A 21,602-nucleotide genomic window follows, 5' to 3' on the forward strand; every position below is an offset into this window, starting at 1 on the left:
ATCAAGCAGGCTATCCAATTACAGATTCAAATTCAATCTTGGAACATGAGACTCTCCTGGAATTTATATTGGTTCATATAACTGAGTTCATCGTCCTCATCTGAGCCTCCCAGGTGAAAAAAAACAAAGATCAACATTTACACAACGTTGGCACGTTGTAGTATGCTCGGCCATTGCTTATTTTGAGGACTACCTTTCACTGAGAATGTTATTAAATACCTTGGGGAGGCTTTACTTTCTACTCAAAAACTTCCTTGTTCCTATCTGCAATCTTTATAGATTGCAATCTTTATAGAGTAGAGATAACAAAGGTAATTCAAAACCAAAACTTGGCAATGCGCTCAGAGACTTTAGAACTTCCAAAGCCTAAGATATTGCCATAAGCCTTGATGACATACATAGATTCTTTCTTAGGGCTTAATACCAGGCCACCCCAGGAATTTAGGATACTTCCCTATGGTAAATGGATATGACTAGATATCACCAGTCTTATCATTAAACAGGCACAAAAATCATTTCTAAGATAACTACTCATGACCTGGAACATGGAAATGTAGTCTTCTTAAAGGAACCTCATAAAAAAATCCACCCTTACCCTTCTACGGAAAGGACCTTACCAGGTATGGTAACAACCAGCACAGCAGCAAAATTCCAAGAAGTTGATCCTTGGATTCATGTTTCTTAAAAAGACAGACATCATTTTCTTTTGACCACTATATATCATCTTCTTTTAATTGCTGAGAGTCTGTTGAATTAGGAGACTTTCAGTTGAGGATTCTTAACTGTCTGCTAAAATCAGAAAGCTCTAGGGAGTAGAAAACTGCCATCCAGCATGAACAAACAAAATCAGTTTTGTGATTCTTCTTTATCCTATTCCTTTCTGTTCACTCTTCTTTAACCTTGCCTACTGTTGTACTGTAGCATACCATATTGACAAGAGACCAATTTCTCAACATGCTTCCTCTCCATCTTTTTACTTTGGGCACCTGTGGTCTTCGGTTGCTCAAAGAGAAACAAAATTCTCTTGTGCATTTTCTTCAGACCATTTCTATCACTTTGAATTAACTGATTGTTGGCTCTGTCATCCTCCATCCAACCCTGCTGTTATGGATTTAACAGCTGTCTCTTTAAAACATGCATTCTCAACAGGAGTGGTATCACCCCCATGGGGGCAAAAATCTGTTCTTATGAATTAAAAACGTCTTATCCTTTTTATGTATAATCATGGTTCTACACATGGTATGTGAACAGGTATGCATCTGTATGGTACTAAAATTTCTTGGGTATGGCAATTAGAAACAAAATAGCTAAAAAGGCTCTTTCGAAAATAACATTTTAAAAAATTGACAAACATTACTTAAATATTTCAGAAGGTCAATTATCTTTCAGAGGTCTTGTCTGTACTTAAATTACCCTTACATTATTAACTCCAGCCTTTAATCTTGTAAAAACTGGCTCTTAACCCTACTCAATGAAATGCTTCCATTGAGGTCATTATATCCTCATCAGCTAGACATAGCTCATCAGACGCAGGTACTAATTTCAAGGCTATCATTACTATAGTAGTCTTCTGTTCGTTCAGAAACACTCCAGCCTGCTTTGCAGAAATTATTTCGCTCTACTTAGAAAATCTGAGCAACTTAAGGTGCCAATGATTGATTCACTTCTGTTCAAATGAAGGCTACTTATATTACCAATGGGGCTGTGCTCTTCTAGGATATGTTTCTTATGTGAACATCACTTCTGCTCTGAAGACTCAACAAACCATTTAAAATCCATCAGCCAAGTTTGGTATAGTCCTTGATTCCCTTTTAAGGAATTCCCAAGCAAGTGCTTACACTATAGCAAAATGGTTCTTTCTGCACCTCTTAAATACAGTCAAGTAAATAGCCATGACTAAGCTAAAAGAAAAAGCCATCCAGCTCTTTGAAACAGACCCAGCAATATATTGGGATGTTTTAATGGTCTGGGTTTAGTTCTGGGTCCCTGGCTTTGTGGTCTATTCCAAGGACTAAAACAATTGTGCTGGGAGTTGTCTGTGTTGCAATTAGCTGTTTACATCCTATCCAAAATTTTAGTTGCTGTTTGCAAAGCCATTGTCACATTACATGATTCAACAACTTACCTCATAACAAAAGCAGCAGGAAGGATTCACTCTAATCCAACTTCAAACAACATTTTTCTGGAAAATCTCCTGATTCACAGAATTTCAGCCACGCATTTTATTGATTGAAATTTCCCTCCTTCATCCCTTCTAGTTTTTGTGGGTGAAATCATAGAATTATTGAATCCTAATGTTGGAAAACACCTTCAAGGCTATCTAGTACCAACACCCCAATTAATATCAGAAACTTCTCCACTGATACTTTGTGAAGTCTGGTATAATAAGAAATAATTTTAAAGGTTATATGTCATTTGAGTAAAAAATTAGCATGAGTTCTACTTCTCTACACCTCCCTTGCACCTGCGCCCTGTGTAATGTGACTTCACACCTCTTCTCATCAGGATGACAAGTCTATTTCTCCCACCCCTTGAATCTGAGCTGGCCTTTTGACTTGATTTGTCTAATAGGATGTGGGGGGTGATAGTGTTTAGTTGCAAGTGAAGGCCCCTCCACCTCGTTGAACTCTGCCCAGCCACCATGTGAACAGCCTGGGCTAACCTGATGGAGAATTAGAAACACATGGATCTAGCAACCAAGTGGACAGTGAACTAACTGTTCCAGATGTAACTGAGGTTATCCTAGACCAGCCAGCCCTCAGCTGGCCAGTCAGCTGCCCTTAGATGCATGAGTGAGCCCAGAACAAATCAGACGAGCAAAGACCAGATCAGTAGAAAGTTTCAACTAACCTGTAATCTCCAGAGCAAAACTAAAGCCTTTTGTTTTAAGCCACTAAACTTTGGAGTAATTTGTCACATAGAAAATCCTAACTGACATAGGCAGCAAACTGCAATTGTAATTATATGTATTTATTCTATTAGAACCCTATTTTAGCATTCTATAATTCTGTTAATTATATTTGCAATGATTTCGAGTAATTCGTTTGCTCTGATTTGATTGGTTAATTTTTTTTTTTCTTAGAAAGTATTCCTTTGGGTTGTTTTTGTCTGTGTTTAGCTGATAACTGCAGTAAATCCTAATTTAGGAAAGAATATAGAGAAACCAGAAGCAACTCAATTATGTGCTAAGCAAGTGCTAAGTAGTGTGAAAATTTTCAACTAAATGTGGAAAAAAAAAAAAAAAAGCCCCAAACACCTACATTTTTCTTAGCATAATAACGAAATTGAGACAGAAAATTGAAAATATATGTAACACAGGCCAGACTTGGTGGCTCACGCCTGTAATCCCAACACTTTGGGAGGTAGAGGCAGGTGGATCACCTGAGGTCAGAAGTTCGAGACCAGCCTGGCCAACATGGTGAAATCCCATCTTTACTAGAAATACAAAAAAGTTACCCAGGCATGGTGATGCACGCCTGTAATCCAAGCTACTTGGGAGGCTGAGGCAGGAGAACTGCTTGAAACCAGGAGGCAGAGATTGCAGTGAGCCAAGATGGTGCCACTGCACTCCATCCTCAGTGACACAGAGACTCCATTTCAAAAAAAAAAAAAAAGAAAATATACATAATACTAAATGTATGACATAGATTGAAATTGCAGTGAGATTTCATAGAAAATAGTATTTACTGCAGGGCAACCTCATAGAAGACAAACATAATTTGAGTCTTAAAAATATTCATAGTTTTCAACAGGTAAAGTAGAAAATAAGGGTGTTTAATCAGAAGAACAACGTGGACAAAGGCATTCTCACTCCTTATAATGTCTCCTGAAAAATGGTTCTATTAACTGGCTACAATTTCCTAGAGAGTTTAAATTGACTTGGAAAATTTATACTTTTTTTAACACCATCATTTATCCAATAGCCACTGAGTGCCTACCATGTGGTAGGCATTTTTTCTATGTCCTTGGGATACAACAGTGAAGAAGCAGCCAAAAATAATTGTTATTGAAGTGCTTGCATTCTATACAGGAATCCACTCCTCCATTGCCATTTAAGCAAAATCATTTAACTTGTAAGTTAACCAACGATTTAAGTCATCCTGTACTCTTCATTTTAACACCAAAAAAAAAAATTGAAATAAAGTATAATAATTGGACATTACTGTTTGGGTTTTGAGCCTCAAAATCACTACTGAGGAATAAAAATATCTGAACATAAACCTGTGAGCAAAACAAGTTATCTGGGGTTCAATTTCAGTCAAAATTGGAATTGTGTCTAGTGATTATGCCTGTTCGGCTATTTTTGCCTAGAAGTGTTTACTTGCGTAGCAGTTACTTGCTTCCTAAAGTAGAATACTGAAAACTTTTCTAGTGCAAAGGACAAATCAAAAGTACCCTCTAGTTTTACAATGTCCCCGTGTTTATTTTGAAAGGGCCCTGGTAGATTGTGTTGAGATACAGAGTGCAATTGGCTTCCCAGATCTGGGAAATCAGACGTGGGTTCCAGCCCCATTAGCGGGTTACCTCGTAAATGTTGAAAAATTATTCTGTGTGCTTGCTTTATTATTTGAAAAACAGTACTTTTGGAAAAACCACCTTGCTGAGCCCAGGTGATACAGAAAATTGATTGTATAATAATTTATTTGTTCATAAGAAATATTTTCGAGCATCTACTACGTAACAGAACCGTTTGTTGGTTCACAATACTAAGAAGGTCCTTGCCCTCCTGAAGCTCACATTCCCATGAAGAGGGCCTAATAATAGTAGTACTAGTAGCCACAATAACAAGATAAGAAAATAAATAAATACACTATTCTGTTTTATTTACTGTGAAGGAAGTAAGATGTTATGAAGGGGAAAAGTTGATAAACTTGTTCTGATTGGTAAATAACTGTTTTTTATTTGTTCTGTTTTTCTCAGTTGGAAGGAAACAAGAGCATCATCAAACGCAAAAACAAAAACAAAACAAAATGAACGAATAAGCCTCTAAGGCAGCAGATGAAGCTCATCATAAACAGTTGCAGAAGTAAACTTGAATTGCCGCCAAGGAGTAGATTAAAGTCTATCTCCACCAGACCAAGGTAAGTTAGTTGCTTCATGATTCTATAGGTGTTTAAAATCCAAAATTACTTTTAGAATTTTTTTTATTTGTATTTCTTGAATTTTCCCTTTTCCAAGCTGCTTGATACGGAAGGCAAAAGTTACTTTTCCTTATCCATTTCTGCATTATGAAGGAAAGGATTGATTGGTGGCTGCCTAAACATAAGTGGATTGGAAAGACTAGTTAAACAAACCAACAAAAAAACTAGATGGATGCATTAACAGTATTTAAATTTTTAATTCTCCTACCAGAAATGTTTTTCTACTATGCCTACTTTTTAACCCATGCCGTGTGTATTGAAGAAGTCTGTGGAATGAGTGGGGCAGGGAGGTAAAGCAGAGATAAACAGACTTCAAATTCAAGCATGTAGCATAGAAAATACACAGAAGGAATCTCATTGGCCCTGCCTCGAGATCCTTCTACCATAACGTAAACAGGTTACTCTGCCAAAAGTAACTTCTTAGCCACTATATTAAAATGAAGTCAGAGATGATCTTTTTTTTCCCTTTAATTATTCTGCCTTGGTGATTGTCCAACTCCAGCCATGAGAAATGTGGAACTAGCTTTACAAACAAACATAAAAACAAGTAATTATAACACAGCAAAGAATTAAATCGTATTTTGGAAAAGTGAGAAGAAATAGATCACAAATTATGAGGAGCAAAAAGATTTGGGGTAAATTTCATCAAAGGAATTAAAGTTTGATTCAAGCCTTCGACAACTGCTAAGATTTTTCTAGGCAAGGAGCAAAGGAGTTCAGTTTTGTTTGGACAATTGTCCGTATGCCTGGAGCAAGGGCTTCACAGAGGCACATGGTGGAAGGCAACATCAGAAACGTAGATGGCAGAAATTTTTTCTTTTTAATTTTAAAATACTTAATTGACAAAAATGGTATATATTTAAGGTGTACGATGTGATGATTTAATATACATATACATTATGTGACAATCAGCACTGTCAACACATCCATCACCAACCGTATCATTTGTGTGTGTGTATGTGCATGTGTGACTGTGAGTGTGATATGTTCTTCAAATCTGCTCTTTTATCAAATTTCAAGTACACAGTGTGTATTAACTATACTCAACACATTGTACATTAGATCTCCAGAATTTATTCATCTTATGAATGAAATTTCATACCTTTTGATTAACATCCCCCCATTTCCCCAACCGTCCAGCCCCTGGTAGCCCCTCGTCTATGCTCTGCTTCTATGAGTTGGACTTTTTAAGATTCCACATGTAAGTGAAATCATATAGTATTTGTGCATCTGGCTCATTTCACTTAGCATAATGCCCTCTAAATTTATTCATGTTGCTGTAAGTGCCAGAATTTTCTTCTTTTTTTTTGTAGCTGCAAATTATTTCATTATGTTATATACATACACTGTATATGTGTGTGTGTGTATATATATGCATATAGTGCATACCACCTTTTCTTTGTTCATTCATCTACTGATGGACACCTAGAATGATACCGAATCTTGGCTATTGTGAATAGTGCTGTAATAAACATGGGGTGCAGTTATCTCTATGAGGTGTTGATTTAATTTCCCTTGGATATGTACCCAGAAGTGGCACGGCTGGATTGCATGACATTCTATTTGTAATTTTTGAGAAAGCTCCTTATTTTTTTCCATAATGGCCATACCAATTTTTATCCCCTCCAATAGCATATAAGATTTTTCTTTTCTCCACACCCTCACCAACACTTGCTATCTCTTATCTTTTTGATAATAGGTAGACAGTAGATCTTGAATGCCTTACTAAGTACCATATTTTCACCATGCCTTGGAGTTGCAGTTTATGTCATAAACATTGACTCAAATACTCTAAACAAATTTTTCCCCTTAAACCTAATATTTTTTAACCTGCCCAAAATACGGTTAGACATGCTTTCCTCATGGAATTTTGACTTCATAGTTTGAGATTCAGGAATAACCTCAGAATTATAATATCCAATACATAGTAAATTTATTTAATTATCTAATTTTGCAATAGCACATTACAGTGACAGATAACCTAACTTCTCGGGGTTAATTTTTCTGCAAAATTTTCTTACAGATGTGTGCTTTAAGGCTGCTTGATTTCAGACCTAACAACTATAGAAGGAGGAAAAGGTCAATGTTTGGAGTGAATTCTGGACTAACTGGGTGGATATAGCCTTATCCTGAATCACTTTAGAAGACTGCTATCAACATCATTCCAAAAAGGTGGGAATGTGGATTTTCCATCATGGGACAATTTTCATCGGATTTCTGCTCTACTGGTGTCATTATGTGTCCTTCCCCCAAAGTATCGAATACTTCCAAACCTTACTTTCATTGTATATGATTTTGTAATGACACATTTTCCTAAAATGTTTTCCTAAGTAATCTATTTTCTAAGTAAATGGCACAAAATGAATTTTGCTTTGATTTTTGGTCTCTTCAAAAGTTATTGTTAACAAGTATTATAAATCCTCATGCATGGGATACAGGAATTGAGCCATTATTTTAGCCATGTCATATGCACTTGAATTTATAGAATTCAATTTGGTGATGAATTATTAGGGTAAGCAGATGTCTATTTTGCAGAATTTTATTATGATGAGTCTTATCAGGTACATTTACCATTTTCATTTATTTGATTTCCATGGATAGTTGGGCATATTTTTAAGAAAGGTGGACATTCAAGAGATCTATGATAGTAAATACTTCTGTTTTTCAGCTTTAACTTCAAAGTTAAAAGGTATAACTTATTTTCCGTCAGAATAACTAAAGATTTAATTACATATTTTCTATAGCTTGTGTGTGTGAGCTGTGGGTAGAAGAAGTTATGGAAGAAAATGATGTAATAATAAAATTAAAATGGGAAGAACTATGGAATGGCAGGAAGAGTTAAAGTCCCTTCCCAAACTCCTTTAATTATGAGTTTCTGGTGTCAGAGTTAAAAGAATGGAATTTAATCAATGTTCTGCCACAATTCAATTGTGTAATGGTTTAAAACATGATAGACTATGATAGATGCACAGGGATTTAGCAATTATTTACTAAAACTTTCCTGGAGATGAGCCATGACATGGAAGGGATCAATGAAGGCCACACATACACATCAGGATTAGAATCTAATTCTCTTCAGCTGGTCTGGGGGTTCTTCCCATTGAAGGGGAGCCAGAGATCACCTCCAAAGCCCTTTTTTAGCCCATAGTGGGCTCTTCTATTGGATCTAGAAACTAAATTGGCACCAGGCAGATGAACAAAATAAAAGTATACACATTTTATTCATTTTGCATGTACATGACGAACTCACAAGAGAGTGAAATCCAAAGAAGTGGCCTAAGCAAGATGCTTTTACGCTTTTTAGACCAAGAATGATAAATGTGAAAAGAAATGACAGTACGAAGGAAAGGTGGCTGGGGGCAATCCATTTTCTAGAGGAGTCACTAGGAGATATATTAGTTGTGGGGGGCTGTCAAATAGGCGAAAGATAAGTGTTTATTAAATATCTTTATTCAGGTTCATTGCAGCATCCAATTCCAGGTCTCTGTCGGTAAGAGCTATTTTCTTGCCCTTGTATGACTAGGGTAGCCCTCCCAGGGGAATCTTTATGGCTTGCCACATGTGGGAAGTGACAGGTCAGCTCTCCCTTTCTGAATCTGCAATTTCTCCACTGTTTTAAACACAAAACAATCAATATACCAATTTGGCATATTCAGGGACATCCTTCACTCCTTCACCATAGACTATCACTGTTTCTTTAAAATGATACATGTTTTCTCTATGTCTCTGTTTCCTCATTTTGTAGAATGAATATGATAAACATGAACTTCCGTAAGATTCATACCAGTTGAACAATTCTCAGAATTTGTTCACTTTGTGCCACTGAATGTACATTAGGTAGTACCAATGGTATGTGCAGTTAAAAGTACAGAGATCAGTAATGGGAAGCAAATAAATTGAGATGGGATTCATAGCCAAGAGTCAGGAGACACTTTATTTCTCACAAGTGTTAGTTCTTTTTGGCAGATCCATTTCATTTCTGTACTACAGTACTCAGAATACACAGATGTCTGTGAGATGTAAACACAGCTGTTTTCTTTAGCATCACCTGTAATTTTTAAGCTGGAGAGGAAAAGAAAAGTCTGTCTTAGTGCTTAGGATTTTCTCATAGCTATTCTCACTTAGCCATTATTTCCTAGGACTCTCAGGAAGCAGTAGAAAGATAAACTGTTAAACAAAGAAGGTACACAGTCACAAATATAATGGTATGAACTTTTAAGATAGAGCTAATGGAAACCTCTGGAACTTTCAAGTTCATCTTCATTGGAAAACAATCCCTCTAACAAGAAACTTCACAATTACGTTTAAAAAAGAAACAAACTTTGGAAACTGGGGATTCAATCTTCTTATTGTTCTACTAACAGGTCACGTTGAAATTCTTTACTGAGCCACAGTTTTCTGAAATATTTAGGCTATAGCCACCTAATATTTAGGGGAGGCATGAAGATGAAATATGAAAATGTGACAATACTTCAAAAATATGTGCTCAGTAAATATGATAAATATCTGGAGGCATGATGGATGTTCAGGGTCTATAGAATTTGAAAGCAGTGAGAGAAAGTGGCTCAGTTCATGGTTATGCAGTCAGAGGTTCCTTTCATTCTCATTCCAAACAGAGGTGAATGGGTGTCTGCAGCAATATAATATTAGTTTCAAACAAGCATGAGTCCCGTGGCTCACTGCAGGTAGGAGGTGGCGATATAATTCAAACAATGGGACAGGCTGTATTAGAGTTGAGTTGCAAAGATGATGTGAGTTCAAGACTCTCCTATTTGTCTCAAACGGATGAGGTGGTGGCAGCGTGCAGGGCTCCATTACAGCTTTTCTTTAGTCATTTGTTCCATTTTTTTCATGTAGCCTCTTGGGGCTGTTTGTCTGATTTCTTCCTACTGCCCAACCTTCTAGTCAAACCAAAAACTTCTTTCAACTGGGCTATTGCAAAAGTTCCCTATATTTTATCTCTTCCACCCTTTTAATTCTTTCTTAAATTATCAGGGTAATTTTTTAAATGCCAATCTGGCCAAGTCAACAATTCTTTTTCCAAAAGGCCCTTAGTGGTTTTCCAGGCCTTCCTTGATGAGACATCTGGCTAGCTCTTGTACATTGTCTCCTGTAGCCCCCAAAACAATCCTGTAAAAAATATTATGATTCTTTCTTTTCTTTCCTTGCCTTGCAGATAAAAACAGAGTCTAATTGGTGCTATAACATGATACCTTCCAGGTTTACCTGATCACTCCTATCTTAAAGCATCATCTTTCTCCTCAGAATAAAATAAGAGGTTCAACTGAATTTACTCCATCCACTTTATACATATTTATGTTCACATTTCAATGTTTTCAAATTTTATTTTTTACTGTGAACCACAATAAAATAAACATTTTGCATTATGACCCCGTTAAGAAACACATACAAACTATATTTAATAAATGCTAATTCACCAATACTGTGTATGAAAAGATAAGAATAAATTAATAGCAAACATACTTTCATTTATTTGTAAATAAAATATAGAAAATAACCCCCAGAAAGCAATATAAAAATCAAGAGAGTTGTTTTTAAATATAATGTGTATGTTTGGCTTTTCATAAATTTATTCTAGTCCAGAACACTTATTTTTAAATCATCTTAAATCTTACACTTTATGAAATTTTTTCTTAAAATCTTACACTTTATGAAATTTTTTAGAATGTGACTCATATAATGTTAAAACTTTGCCGATTGAGCCAACATTTCTTTCAGTGTTTAATACTTTCCATACTTAATAAATTATTAGTATACTTTAGACAAACTTAAACATTCTCCTATGTTTTAAATTTTAACCTCTTGTTTTTCGGGTGACGGAAAATACATTTTAAATGTAAATTCTGCCAATTTGACTAAATCATTTACAGACTTATTAAATATAACTCTTTATATTATCTGTTTTGAAAAACTCATTAAAAGTTCTTTACAGAAATGTGGTTGAAGGCCTACACATTTTTGCTTGTGAGGGAAGAAAATACCTTACCCTTTTCTGCAAAATTATCCACGAATTCTGCTAAAATATGAAATTTGCCTGTGTTGCATCAACCCTCATAGTACGTTGATGGTAATTTTGACCATCTTACACAAGATAAAAGCACGTAACACTGAAGAGAAAACAGCAAATAGCTCTTTTGTGGCTTATACATGTTTTCATCACATCCTCTAATGTACCTCTGCCTTTCACACCAGTGGTTCAAATATACTGCAATTTTTGTCACAGCGTGGGTGTCTGGGTTCCACACTCTGATATTTACTATTTTTTCTTTTCTTTTAATGCCAACTGTGACCCACTAAATTGGTCTCATTACCTGCTAATGTATATTTTCCCACAGTTTGAAAAATACAATGTAAGACATTCTGTGTGCCAGTGGTCTCCAGATAATCACTATTTTTAATTTAATGTGCCCCTTCCAAATAAGTTAGTCTATTTCCTGTCCCCTAAAACTCCATTGCAGATAAATATATATTTTCTTATAAAGAGCTGATATATTTTCATATATAGAACTTTCCAACCAACTTTGAAATCATCCATCTTCTTAGCATATTCTGAACCTCTGGAGAGTTTTTAAACCAAATTAAAACTACAAAACTCAATCTTCAGTGTTACCGTTTTGCAGTGTAAACCTGATATAAATTGAATATTAAAATTAGCTCATCTAATACTCACTCATTAGAACTTAGAAAAGAGCCATTTATCCACTTCCAGTTCTTCTCTGATAACGAAAAATTTAATCCAATCCAAAATGAAATTGCTTTGTCATGTATCAAGTTCTGTGTGCGTGTCTATAAATGAAACAGAAGGATGTTAAATCTGCTTATCTATTCTTGGTTTGATCCCCTAAAACCTAGTTCAAGCATCACCTCATCTCTGAAGTCTTTCCGAACTCCTTGTCAGCATTAATTATTCCTTCTTTGTGATATTTCTGTGTTTTTATTTCTATTATTGTATTCATCACCTTATATTTAATTTTTTTTTACATATCCACTTAGTCATTCAAATTGTGAAGTCAAAGTCATCACTTCCATTACATAAAACCCCGGGCTAATGCACAGACGTATTGGTATGCTTTAAAGAAAGTGTTAAGTTTTATTAAGGTATTTTATTTAATGATTTACCAATTCATCCTTATCTTGAATAAGCAGCAAACTGGATTCTTTGGTGGAACAATCAGCTAGACTGTTATTCCAAGGGCTGACACTGTGAGAAAATAGCAAGCATTTCTCTTGGACTTGCTGCCAATATATTGGGCAGTTTAAGAGATCTGGTCTTTCTAAAGTGAAAAACGGAAATAAGAAATAAATGTTATATTTCTAACCTATCCCTGACACACCACAACCAATCACGCACACATATCATTCTAAATGTTCAAAGTTTTTTATTATCACTGTGAGAAAAATGAATTTGTTATAAAGTTGAGGTTTTTCAAGACCTACTGTTCATTCTGGTACCAAGAATTGGGAATTAGTGACCAGTTAGCTTGAGCATAAATGGAATCATAAAATATCAAAATAGGAAAATACCATCAGAATAATTTAAACAGCCACATCTTACATTTTAAGACAGTGAGAGACAGAATAACTTGTTTAAGTTCAGCCAATCAGATGAAATATTTCTATTTCTCAGTTTCCTTAAATTCATCACCAGTGCCTATTCCACTACACAGGCAACAATATAAAACTCATGTAAAAAGTGCTGATTTTAAATGATGCACAAAATGCATAGCAAATAATTATTTTCACTAAATTAATGAGAAATACCATGGAGAAAAAAGTATAAGAAAATTTCTAATTGTTGAATGAGGTATTTACCTACTTAATGTGATCTATTGGATGGAATTTTCCAGAGGGACTTTCAGGTTCTCTTAAAACTTCCGTTCTGTGAGAATGTGCACACAGATCTTACGCCACTACAGTCACTCAACAACAGTCACCTTTTTTTATTAACACACGCTGGAGCAAGACTAATGTGGCTGCATGGTGAGGAAATATAATAAATAGTAAAGAATTCATTCTATGTTTAAGTTCTATCAATTATCTTCAGGCCAAACTTAATAGCTCACTAAGATAATCAAATATTTCACATATTTTCGTATCAACAATGGAGTATCCTAGCAGAGGCTTCTCATGAGACAGCATGCTTTGCTGGTTAAAACCTTAGGTCAGAAGTCAGACCACGTACGTATAATTCCCAGCCTCCTCACTTGGTGCTTATGTGACCCTCAGCAAGTTGTTGAATCCTTTTATGCCTCAGTTTTCTAATTCAGAAAAGCAGAATGATAAGAATATCTTAACATATGGATTGTTATGAATTGTACCAAAGGTAACACATGAAATCTACAAATATTAATTGTTATTCTTAGGAAATTCAATCCACACAATTACCTGTTGTTTTAGTCCTGTTCTGTTGAATGTCCACACTGCATTTTCCTATTGATGGTTTCTGTAGTAAGGATGCCACTAGTACATAACGAAAAACAATTAAGAGTATTAAATGCTGAAATGTGTGGTGGAGTGGATATATTACATTTGTTACTTCAGGAAACTAAATAATCTCAACAAGCTTGAATATGGACAGAAGATAAAAGTATTAGCAATGTGGTAAAAAAAAAAAAAAAGGTCTCACCTACAGGAAGCATACAGAAACAAATAAGAAAAAAACAAAACAGGTGGACTCACACAGGCATTAGGTTGCCTGTGTCTACTAGATAAGTCAATCTAACAGCATTACTTAAGCTCTTAAATTGCCTACAGTCTCACCCGAACTTTATCATCTTCAAAATGAGTCTAATTGTGCCTGTTCCAAGGGAGAGATTATCTGCTGCAATCTGGAATTTTAGTAGGTACATAATAAACCATAAATAACTGGAAATTTTTCTTTTCTTTGTCATCATCTTTGTGGCCCAATTGTGATCTTTTTCAAAAGTTCTTGGGCCACCTATATAATACCCCGTGATGACTCTCAGGGCAGTTAGGAACACAAATACGAAAGGCTGGTATCCAAAGTGGATATGGACTGACTGTTAGAAGCATTGTTTCATGACTTTTTATTCATTGATCTTTCACTAAGATTGGGGTGGCCAAATTATGTTGAGATGCTCTAAGATACATGATAGAAGTAGAGTAAGTATTACGCAACAAATGATGTTGCCTCACTTACCTGAAAGACTCAACCCAGTAACAACCAAGACAAGGAGCATAATCCCAGCACAGCTAAGTTTCAGGGCAAATTGATGCCAAGGTGAACCCTGACAGACATCTGAGAAGTTAAAAAGAAAAAAACAAAAACAAACAAACAAAAAAACCCAAAAACCTTCAGTTAACTCAGTGGAGTACATCTGGCACAAAAATGTACTTGGGATAACATAGGGACAATTAGATTCAGCTTAGGGGATGGGGGCAGGGAACAACCTGTATCCATCATTCTAAAAGAAGAGTCCTGCAAGATGGGTTCTCAGATCCAACAGAGTTTGCTCATTGATAAAATACGAACACTTATGCATGTGTGTATACAAAGGATTGGTATAAGAATCAAATGAGATAGGTAGAAAGATGTTTTGAAAATTACCAAGTGCTATACAAAAATGAAGTGCATATCTTAATGTAGGTAGTAAGTCAAAGCATTTCGTCCAAGAAGGAAGACCTTCATTTAGTCAAGATATTTTTTGAGGCTCTATTTTGTGCCAACCACCATGTTAGGTGCCGGTGATATACAGAAATTCTGTTTTTGGACATGGAATCCTGTGCTTTGCTGTTGCCTAGAACAAACATCTCCAAGTTGGGTCAAATGTATGGCCATCAAAGGAGAAGGTTTTGTGACTGCATACCATTTTCAATATTATCACTAGTATAACATGCGCTTATGTCTACAACATCGCATAGTCTAAACCGAGTGTCAGATAACTGCTTTTCCCTGTAATCATTTCAATTACTATATAATGAGTCTCCCATGTTCTTCAGAAGTTATGATTATATTGATGAAATGTTATAAATTCATCACAACGTTTTCAATATATTTTGCTCTATATCTTTGAAAACATGAATTAATAGAAAAAATAATAAAGAGAGACTTACTTATAAAAATATTCTGGAGAAACATGGGGACATAGTTTCCAAAATTAAATCAACTCTGATAAGGAATTATTCTGGTAGTATACGCCTCAGTTACACTGCTAGAAGTTGTGCCTACATAGCTCCCATATCTCTGATTTAATTGTAAGACTCCCTCCGCTCTCATTTGGTTTTTAACATATTAGATCTATTATAATTATAAATTACTTTATAAATTCTATTATTAGAGCCAGAAGCTTTTATAAGTAAAGGTTTTCTAATTTATCTGAAGCTATGGATTTGTTTGTATTATCTATTCTTTTTTATTTTTTCTAATATTACTCCATGTAAGTGATTCCTTGTTATGAGTTACATGTTAAAAAATTTAGCATCAGATAGACTATAATATTATCCTTTATTCTCATTATATGTTTCAGAATGGCCATGAAGCCATTTCTACTTTTAATGGTCCATTATCCTTGAGGATTAAGTCATGCAGTCCGTTTGCAGACCTGATAGTCTCTCACATTGGATGCTCACACTGATATAAGTGAATTAGCTCTCTCTAAAACGACCCTGAGGAGATAGAATTTAGTAGCATTAGAGGTGATCGAAGATTATGGGAGGAAACATAATACATTGGAGTCAGGGTTGTAACATATGGATTATCATCTGGAACTATTTAGGACATGCTGTATCAGTGGAGGGGGGCAAGGAGGAGTAGATACCTAGAGGAGACTCCAAGGCCCCAGGGATACATCTGAATGTGAGGAAACCAAGCTTGGTAATATTGGCCTAGAACTTCTAACGAGAGCTATGTGATACAAGAATGGCTACATGCAGTCAATGAGCCCAAGACAGCACTGGGATGGCTTTCCTTCCAGTTTTATAGACATACATTATTTCATCTTTCTGTCTCTTCTCTCCCCCGCTCTTCTCTTCCTTGAAACTCTAAGTTTGTTTGTCAAGTGGAGAAAGCTCTGTAAAGCCACTATTTTAATTGCTAAATTAATTAATTTTTTATATATATATTTATTTATTTATTTTTGAGACAGAGTTTCACTCTTGTTGCCCAGGCTGGAGTGCAATGGCGCGATCTCGGCTCACCGCAACCTCCGCCTCCCGGGTTCAAGCGATTCTCCTGCCTCAATCTCCCGAGTAGTTGGGATTACAAGCATGCACCACCAGGCCCGGCTAATTTTGTATTTTTTTTTTTATTATTAAAGACGGGGTTTCTCCATGTTGGTCAGGCTAGTCTCGAAAGTGCTGGGATTACAGACGTGAGCCACCGTGCCCGGCCTAATTCTATTACTAACATTAATTTAGTAATTTTTCATTACTAAAGTCTAACTAACATTGATTAAGAACAGTCTTTCCAATCTAGCAAATCTGAGTGTGAACATGCTATTTTGGAAAATACGTTCAACCTTCATAACCCACACATTTCCTCATCTGTGAACTGTGGAATAATATCTATGTCATAATATTTTGGAGAGGATTATATGAAACAATTCTTCTAAATGCTGGGCACAGTGTCTGGCACATGGTAACTGTTCAATGAACAGCAGTTCTTTTTTCTAAAAGGTTTTTTTTCTTAACTATAGGTAAAAGGCAACTTGGTGACTTTTAAAAACTTATTCGTTCATGCTAAAATGTAAGGAGTTGAGTGGAGCATACTGTGTCTGGGAGGAATGTACTCCTGTACTGTGTTTCTGTGGCACCACATGACATTAGAATTAACGAAGTTACAATAAATCACTACAGAAGTCAGGCAGACGTTAATTATCTGGAAATACCTACCTATGACTGTTCTCCATTTGAGTTTAAAAAGTATGTGAAATCATCTGATTTCATTGTTCTGAACCTTCCATTGGCTTTTCATCAGGCAAATCTGAGTCTGTAGAATGGCTCATATGTCCCTACTTAAGCTGGCCCTCACTTCTATTGGATGTTATCACTCACATCTCTCTCTCTGGTTTTGTTGACTGCCTTAGATACAATCACCATGCTACAGAGTGACCACAGCCTCAACAGTTTAGCCAGAGTCCAGTAGTGGTTTTACATTTTGCCCTCACCCCGTCTGGCCTCCATATGCGCACTCTGCACGCAGACACCTCCTACAATTATCACAGGCATGTTTTCATTTTGAGGTTTTTGCACTTGTTGGTCACCTTCATAGAAGACTCCTCTCTCAGGGTCTTATGTCTTTGTCCCTCGCTTCTGTCAGGTTTTGACTCAATGTCATCTTCTCAGGGAGGCCTTCCTTGATTATTCTGTTTGATATGCTACCCTCCCCGAAAGCTAAATCCTATTTTCAAATTTTTCTCAATAACACTAACACCATCTCATCTTTTATACTGACTTAGTTGTTTATTTTATTGATTGTGTGCCTTCATTTTTTTTTTAATTTTTATTTTTTATTATACTTTAAGTTCTAGGGTACATGTGCACAACCTGCAGGTTTGTTACATATGTATACATGTGCCATGTTGGTTTGTTGCACCCGTTAACTCATCATTTACATTAGGTATTTCTCCTAATGTTATCCCTTCCTCCTCACCCCACTCCACAGCAGGCCCTAGTGTGTGATGTTCCCCTTCCTGTGTCCAAGTGTTCTCATTGTTCAATTCCCACCTATGAGTGAGAACATGTGGTGTTTGGTTTTCTGTCCTTGTGATAGTTTGCTCAGAATGATCGTTTCCAGCTTCATCCATGTCCCTGCAAAGGACATGAACTCATCCTTTTTTATGGCTGCATAGTATTACATGGTGTGTATGTGCCACATTTTCTTAATCCAGTCTCTCAATGATGGACATTTGGGTTGGTTCCAAGTCTTTGCTATTGCGAATGCTGCCACAGTAAAGATACTTGTGCATGTGTCTTTATAGTAGCATGATTTATAATCCTTTGGAGATATACCCAGTAATGGGATCACTGGATCAAATGATATTTCTAGCTCTAGATCCTTGAAGAATAGCCATACTGTCTTCCACAAATGTGCTTCCATTTTACTATAAACTCTATGAAGGAAAATAATTTTGTCTATTTTGTTCACTGCTGTATTCACAGCATGCCTGGCACAGAGTATGAGTTTATTTTTGAATGAATGAATAAACTCTAGAGGCATTTTTGCAAACACCTTATCCACTTTTCTTTTTTTTTTTTTTTTTTTTTTTTTTTTGAGGCGGAGTCTTCACTCTGTCGCCCAGGCTGGTTAACAGACCAAACCCTTGCCATTTGACCATAAGCAAGATAAGTTATCACTCACATCTCTCTTTCTGGTTTTGTTGACTGCATTAGATACAAGCACCACACTACAGAGTGACCACAGCCTCAACAGTTTAGCCAGAGTCCAATAGTGGTTTTATAATTATTTAATATCAGACTAGTGTTCTATAGTCACATACTTTGCTCTGGCTTTATTCTACTCTTGTTTTTTCTTTCAGGTTTACTCTCAGAATGACATTTTATAGGATAATTATTACAATCCAAGTAGAAAAAAATTTCCGCATCCTTTGGGATCATAGCAACATTTGGGAAGAGTCTCACTATCTCTATATTCATTTTCTGACAATGCCCATTTTCCAACTTTTGCTGAATATGAACAGAGGAAAAGAAAGACTTACTCTTTAAAAAAAAATCTTGCTCAACCAAATCCTCCCTATAGTTATTAGAATCCTCTAATTTTCTCTACTGTTATATGAAAATTGTAGTGAAACTTAATTGACAGCTCTAAGATTTTCTTCTTGACTTAAAACTTTGAGAATTCAATAGTTTAAAACTTAAACAGTCTTGAAACAGCACAAGTCAAATACTCGGCATGATATGGAATGAATATCAGAATGGTAAACAATTGTAATATTATCGATGACAGTAAATCCAGTTAGATATCAGAAAATAATTATGTGTCATAATAATTTCATACTGATTTTCTGCCTCAGTTTCTAGTTTCTTCCCATCCATCCACAGGCCATGCTATCCATCACGTATTACCTCACATTGGTGTTCCCCGCGTCTTTCACTCAGAATCCTAACTCTTCAGAGACACAGGAAAGTGCCAGTTTCAACAAATGGTAAGTAGGTTCATTACTGATATGCTTGAGTATTTTGTGGCTTGTCTCTTTCTAAGCTGTGATACTTTTCAAACTAGAAACTATCAGATAGTAATGATATTCAAATCTTTGATCTCGAATTTTTATTTTCCAGAAAGTTTTCCCCTCTCTTGAGAGAGTGAAGTATGTCACTCATTAAGCCTATACTTTATATATATATTTATATATAATATATAATATATATATAAGATATATGTATTTTATATATATATGGAGAGAGAGAGAGAGAGAATCTCGCTGTGTCACCCAGGCTGGAGTACAGTGACACAATTACAGCTCACTGCAGCCTTGATCTCTTGGGCTCAATCAATCCTCTCACCTCAGCCTCCTAAGTAGCTAGGACCACAGACGTGTGCCACACACTTGGCTATTTTTTTGTATTGTTTGTAGAGATGAAGTTTTGCCACATTACCCAGGCTGGTCTTGAACTCCTGGACTCAAGCAAACCACCCACCTCAGCCTACCAAAGTGCTGGGATTACAGGCATGAGCCACTGCAACTGGCCTACACGTTGTATTCTGAAAGGAATATTATGGATGAAAATGCACTGGGACCTAATCATAGTATTGATATTTTGTAGAGGAATTTAGACTAACGTACGTTGTTATTACAGCAAGTTTGCAATGTGTGTCTTAAATATTCCTTAGTTCACACATGTAAAATGTTTTTCCTTCTTTCCTTCCTTCCTTCCTCCTCCTCTTTCTGTCTCTTTCTCTCTCTCCTCCTTTCTCTCTCCTCTTTCTCTCTCTTCCTTCCTTCCTTCCTTCCTTCCTTCCTTCCTTCCTTCCTTCCTTCCTTCCTTCCTTCCTTCCTTTCTTTCTTTCTTTCTTTCTTTCTTTCTTTCTTTCTTTCTTTCTTTCTTTCTTTCTTTCTTTCTTTCTTTCTTTCTTTCTTTCATTTATTCTTTCTTTCCTTCCTTGTGGAGCAGGGGTAACCCATAGGCAGTGTGCCCAATGTAGCCTAAAGTGTTGTTTCTTCAGAGTCTTTTAACCAAGGCTCAGTAAGACGGGTGATGTTTGCTTTTCATGCTAACTGGATTGAGAAAAAGAAATGTATGAGGTTTAAAATTTTTGTCCAAAGTTGTGATTATCTACAGGCAAGCCATGCAACACCCATTAAACATTAATATAAAACCACTGCTCATCTTTAAAGCAATGATTTAAAGCCATAAATATAACAGGAAGATCTAATTCTGGAAGATATACAAATGCTGAAAGGAAAATTAAAGCCACTTACCCCGAGGAAGAGATGAAGGTGAAGAACTTTCTGGGCCTGAGTCCTTGGGTAAGGTTAACTCAGCATACATCATTTGTTGGTCCATTGCAGACAGAGGAAGGTGGCATTAAACTTGCATATAAGAAAAAACTCTCAATTCTGTGAGGTAAAATCAGCAAAAGGAAGCGTTCTGCCTGCAGTACTTTGTTGTCTCTCTTTTGTCCCCACCCACCTACACTTCTTGGTGGTGGTTTTCTCCGCAAATTACTGAGACAATCCACTCACTGCATGTTCATTATGCCCAGCTATGTAATATCTACTTTCCTTAATTAACTGGCCTGTTGTTTGACAAAATTCTGGGAGGCTCGTTTGTTCTTGTTTTTATAACCATTCTTTTTCTGTTGCTCTCTCAGGGCCAGTACCAGAGTGAAGCAGATGAGGCATAGCCTGGGGTTCCAATTTAAGGGGCCCCCACAAAACTCAGTAATTAACAGAAATAATATTTAGCACAATTTTGTAAAAGTAAAAATTAATGTAAAAAAGTCCATAATGCTATTCAAAGACTCTAAAATCTTCCTGAAATATCTGTGCTTCAAAGAAAGTGGTGAAATGTGAGAAATGGGAACATAAATGTGAGAAAGCCCAATGAATAACACAACAGAAAAAGCAATGTGCTAAAGATCAATAGCCTACTGTTAGCTTAGCGCTAAAGGCACTGTTGGATATGATAGCATTTTCACATAAGTAAAAGTATTTGGAAACCATCTGAATTGTAGGAAGTGGAGCATATGGAATTTTTTTTTATCTCTTTCAAAGATTTTCTTTTTCTTTCGAGGTGATTATAGAATGTGTATACTTTTTTTTCCTTTTTCTTTTTTTATTATACTTTAAGTATAATAAGTACGTTGTGCACAACATACAGGTTTGTTACATATGTATACATGTGCCATGTTGCTGTGCTGCACCCGTTTACTCATCATTTACATTAGGTATATCTCTTATTGCTATCCCTCCCCCCTCCCCACACCCCACGACAGACCCCACTGTGTGGTGTTCCTCACCC

General features: G+C 36.0%; 1 protein-coding gene and 1 long non-coding RNA gene across 3 annotated transcripts; one reads left to right on the forward strand and one right to left on the reverse strand.

Annotated features, from left to right (window-relative positions):
• The first annotated feature begins 494 nt into the window (after positions 1-494).
• Positions 495-7,246, forward strand: LOC105499900 (uncharacterized). Its single transcript, XR_011609394.1, has 3 exons — positions 495-620; positions 4,921-5,081; positions 7,165-7,246. It is a non-coding gene; the product is annotated as an uncharacterized lncRNA (long non-coding RNA).
• A 1,802-nt stretch (positions 7,247-9,048) lies between these two features.
• Positions 9,049-20,756, reverse strand: LOC105499902 (killer cell lectin like receptor B1). 2 transcript variants are annotated; one of them, XM_011772760.3, is made up of 6 exons: positions 20,561-20,755; positions 14,323-14,421; positions 13,548-13,622; positions 12,282-12,436; positions 11,833-11,948; positions 9,049-9,203 (listed from the first exon to the last, which is right to left on the reverse strand). In XM_011772760.3, the coding sequence occupies exons 1-6, from the start codon at positions 20,643-20,645 to the stop codon at positions 9,050-9,052; spliced, it is 684 nt and encodes a 227-aa protein (XP_011771062.2). In that variant the 5' UTR covers positions 20,646-20,755; the 3' UTR covers position 9,049. The 2 variants fall into 2 exon arrangements, with proteins under 2 accessions (XP_011771062.2, XP_011771063.2); XM_011772761.3 differs by lacking the exon at positions 9,049-9,203 and adding an exon at positions 9,210-10,271 and having other exon boundaries at positions 20,561-20,756.
• Positions 20,757-21,602: the final 846 nt, after the last annotated feature.

The sequence above is a fragment of the Macaca nemestrina genome, chromosome 10 (genome assembly GCF_043159975.1).
Source record: "Macaca nemestrina isolate mMacNem1 chromosome 10, mMacNem.hap1, whole genome shotgun sequence".
In the NCBI taxonomy this organism is placed as follows: Eukaryota; Metazoa; Chordata; class Mammalia; order Primates; family Cercopithecidae; genus Macaca; species Macaca nemestrina.

Coding starts and splice junctions, on each gene's coding strand:
- LOC105499902 (XM_011772760.3), bottom strand. CDS start 20,645: ATGGACCAACAAATGATGTATGCTGAGTTAACCTTACCCAAGGACTCA. Junction 14,422..20,560: donor ACCTTCATCTCTTCCTCGGG/GTAAGTGGCTTT, acceptor TTAACTTCTCAG/ATGTCTGTCAGGGTTCACCT. Junction 11,949..12,281: donor TTCAAGATAAGGATGAATTG/GTAAATCATTAA, acceptor TTTCATTTATAG/ACACGCACACAGAACTTGAT.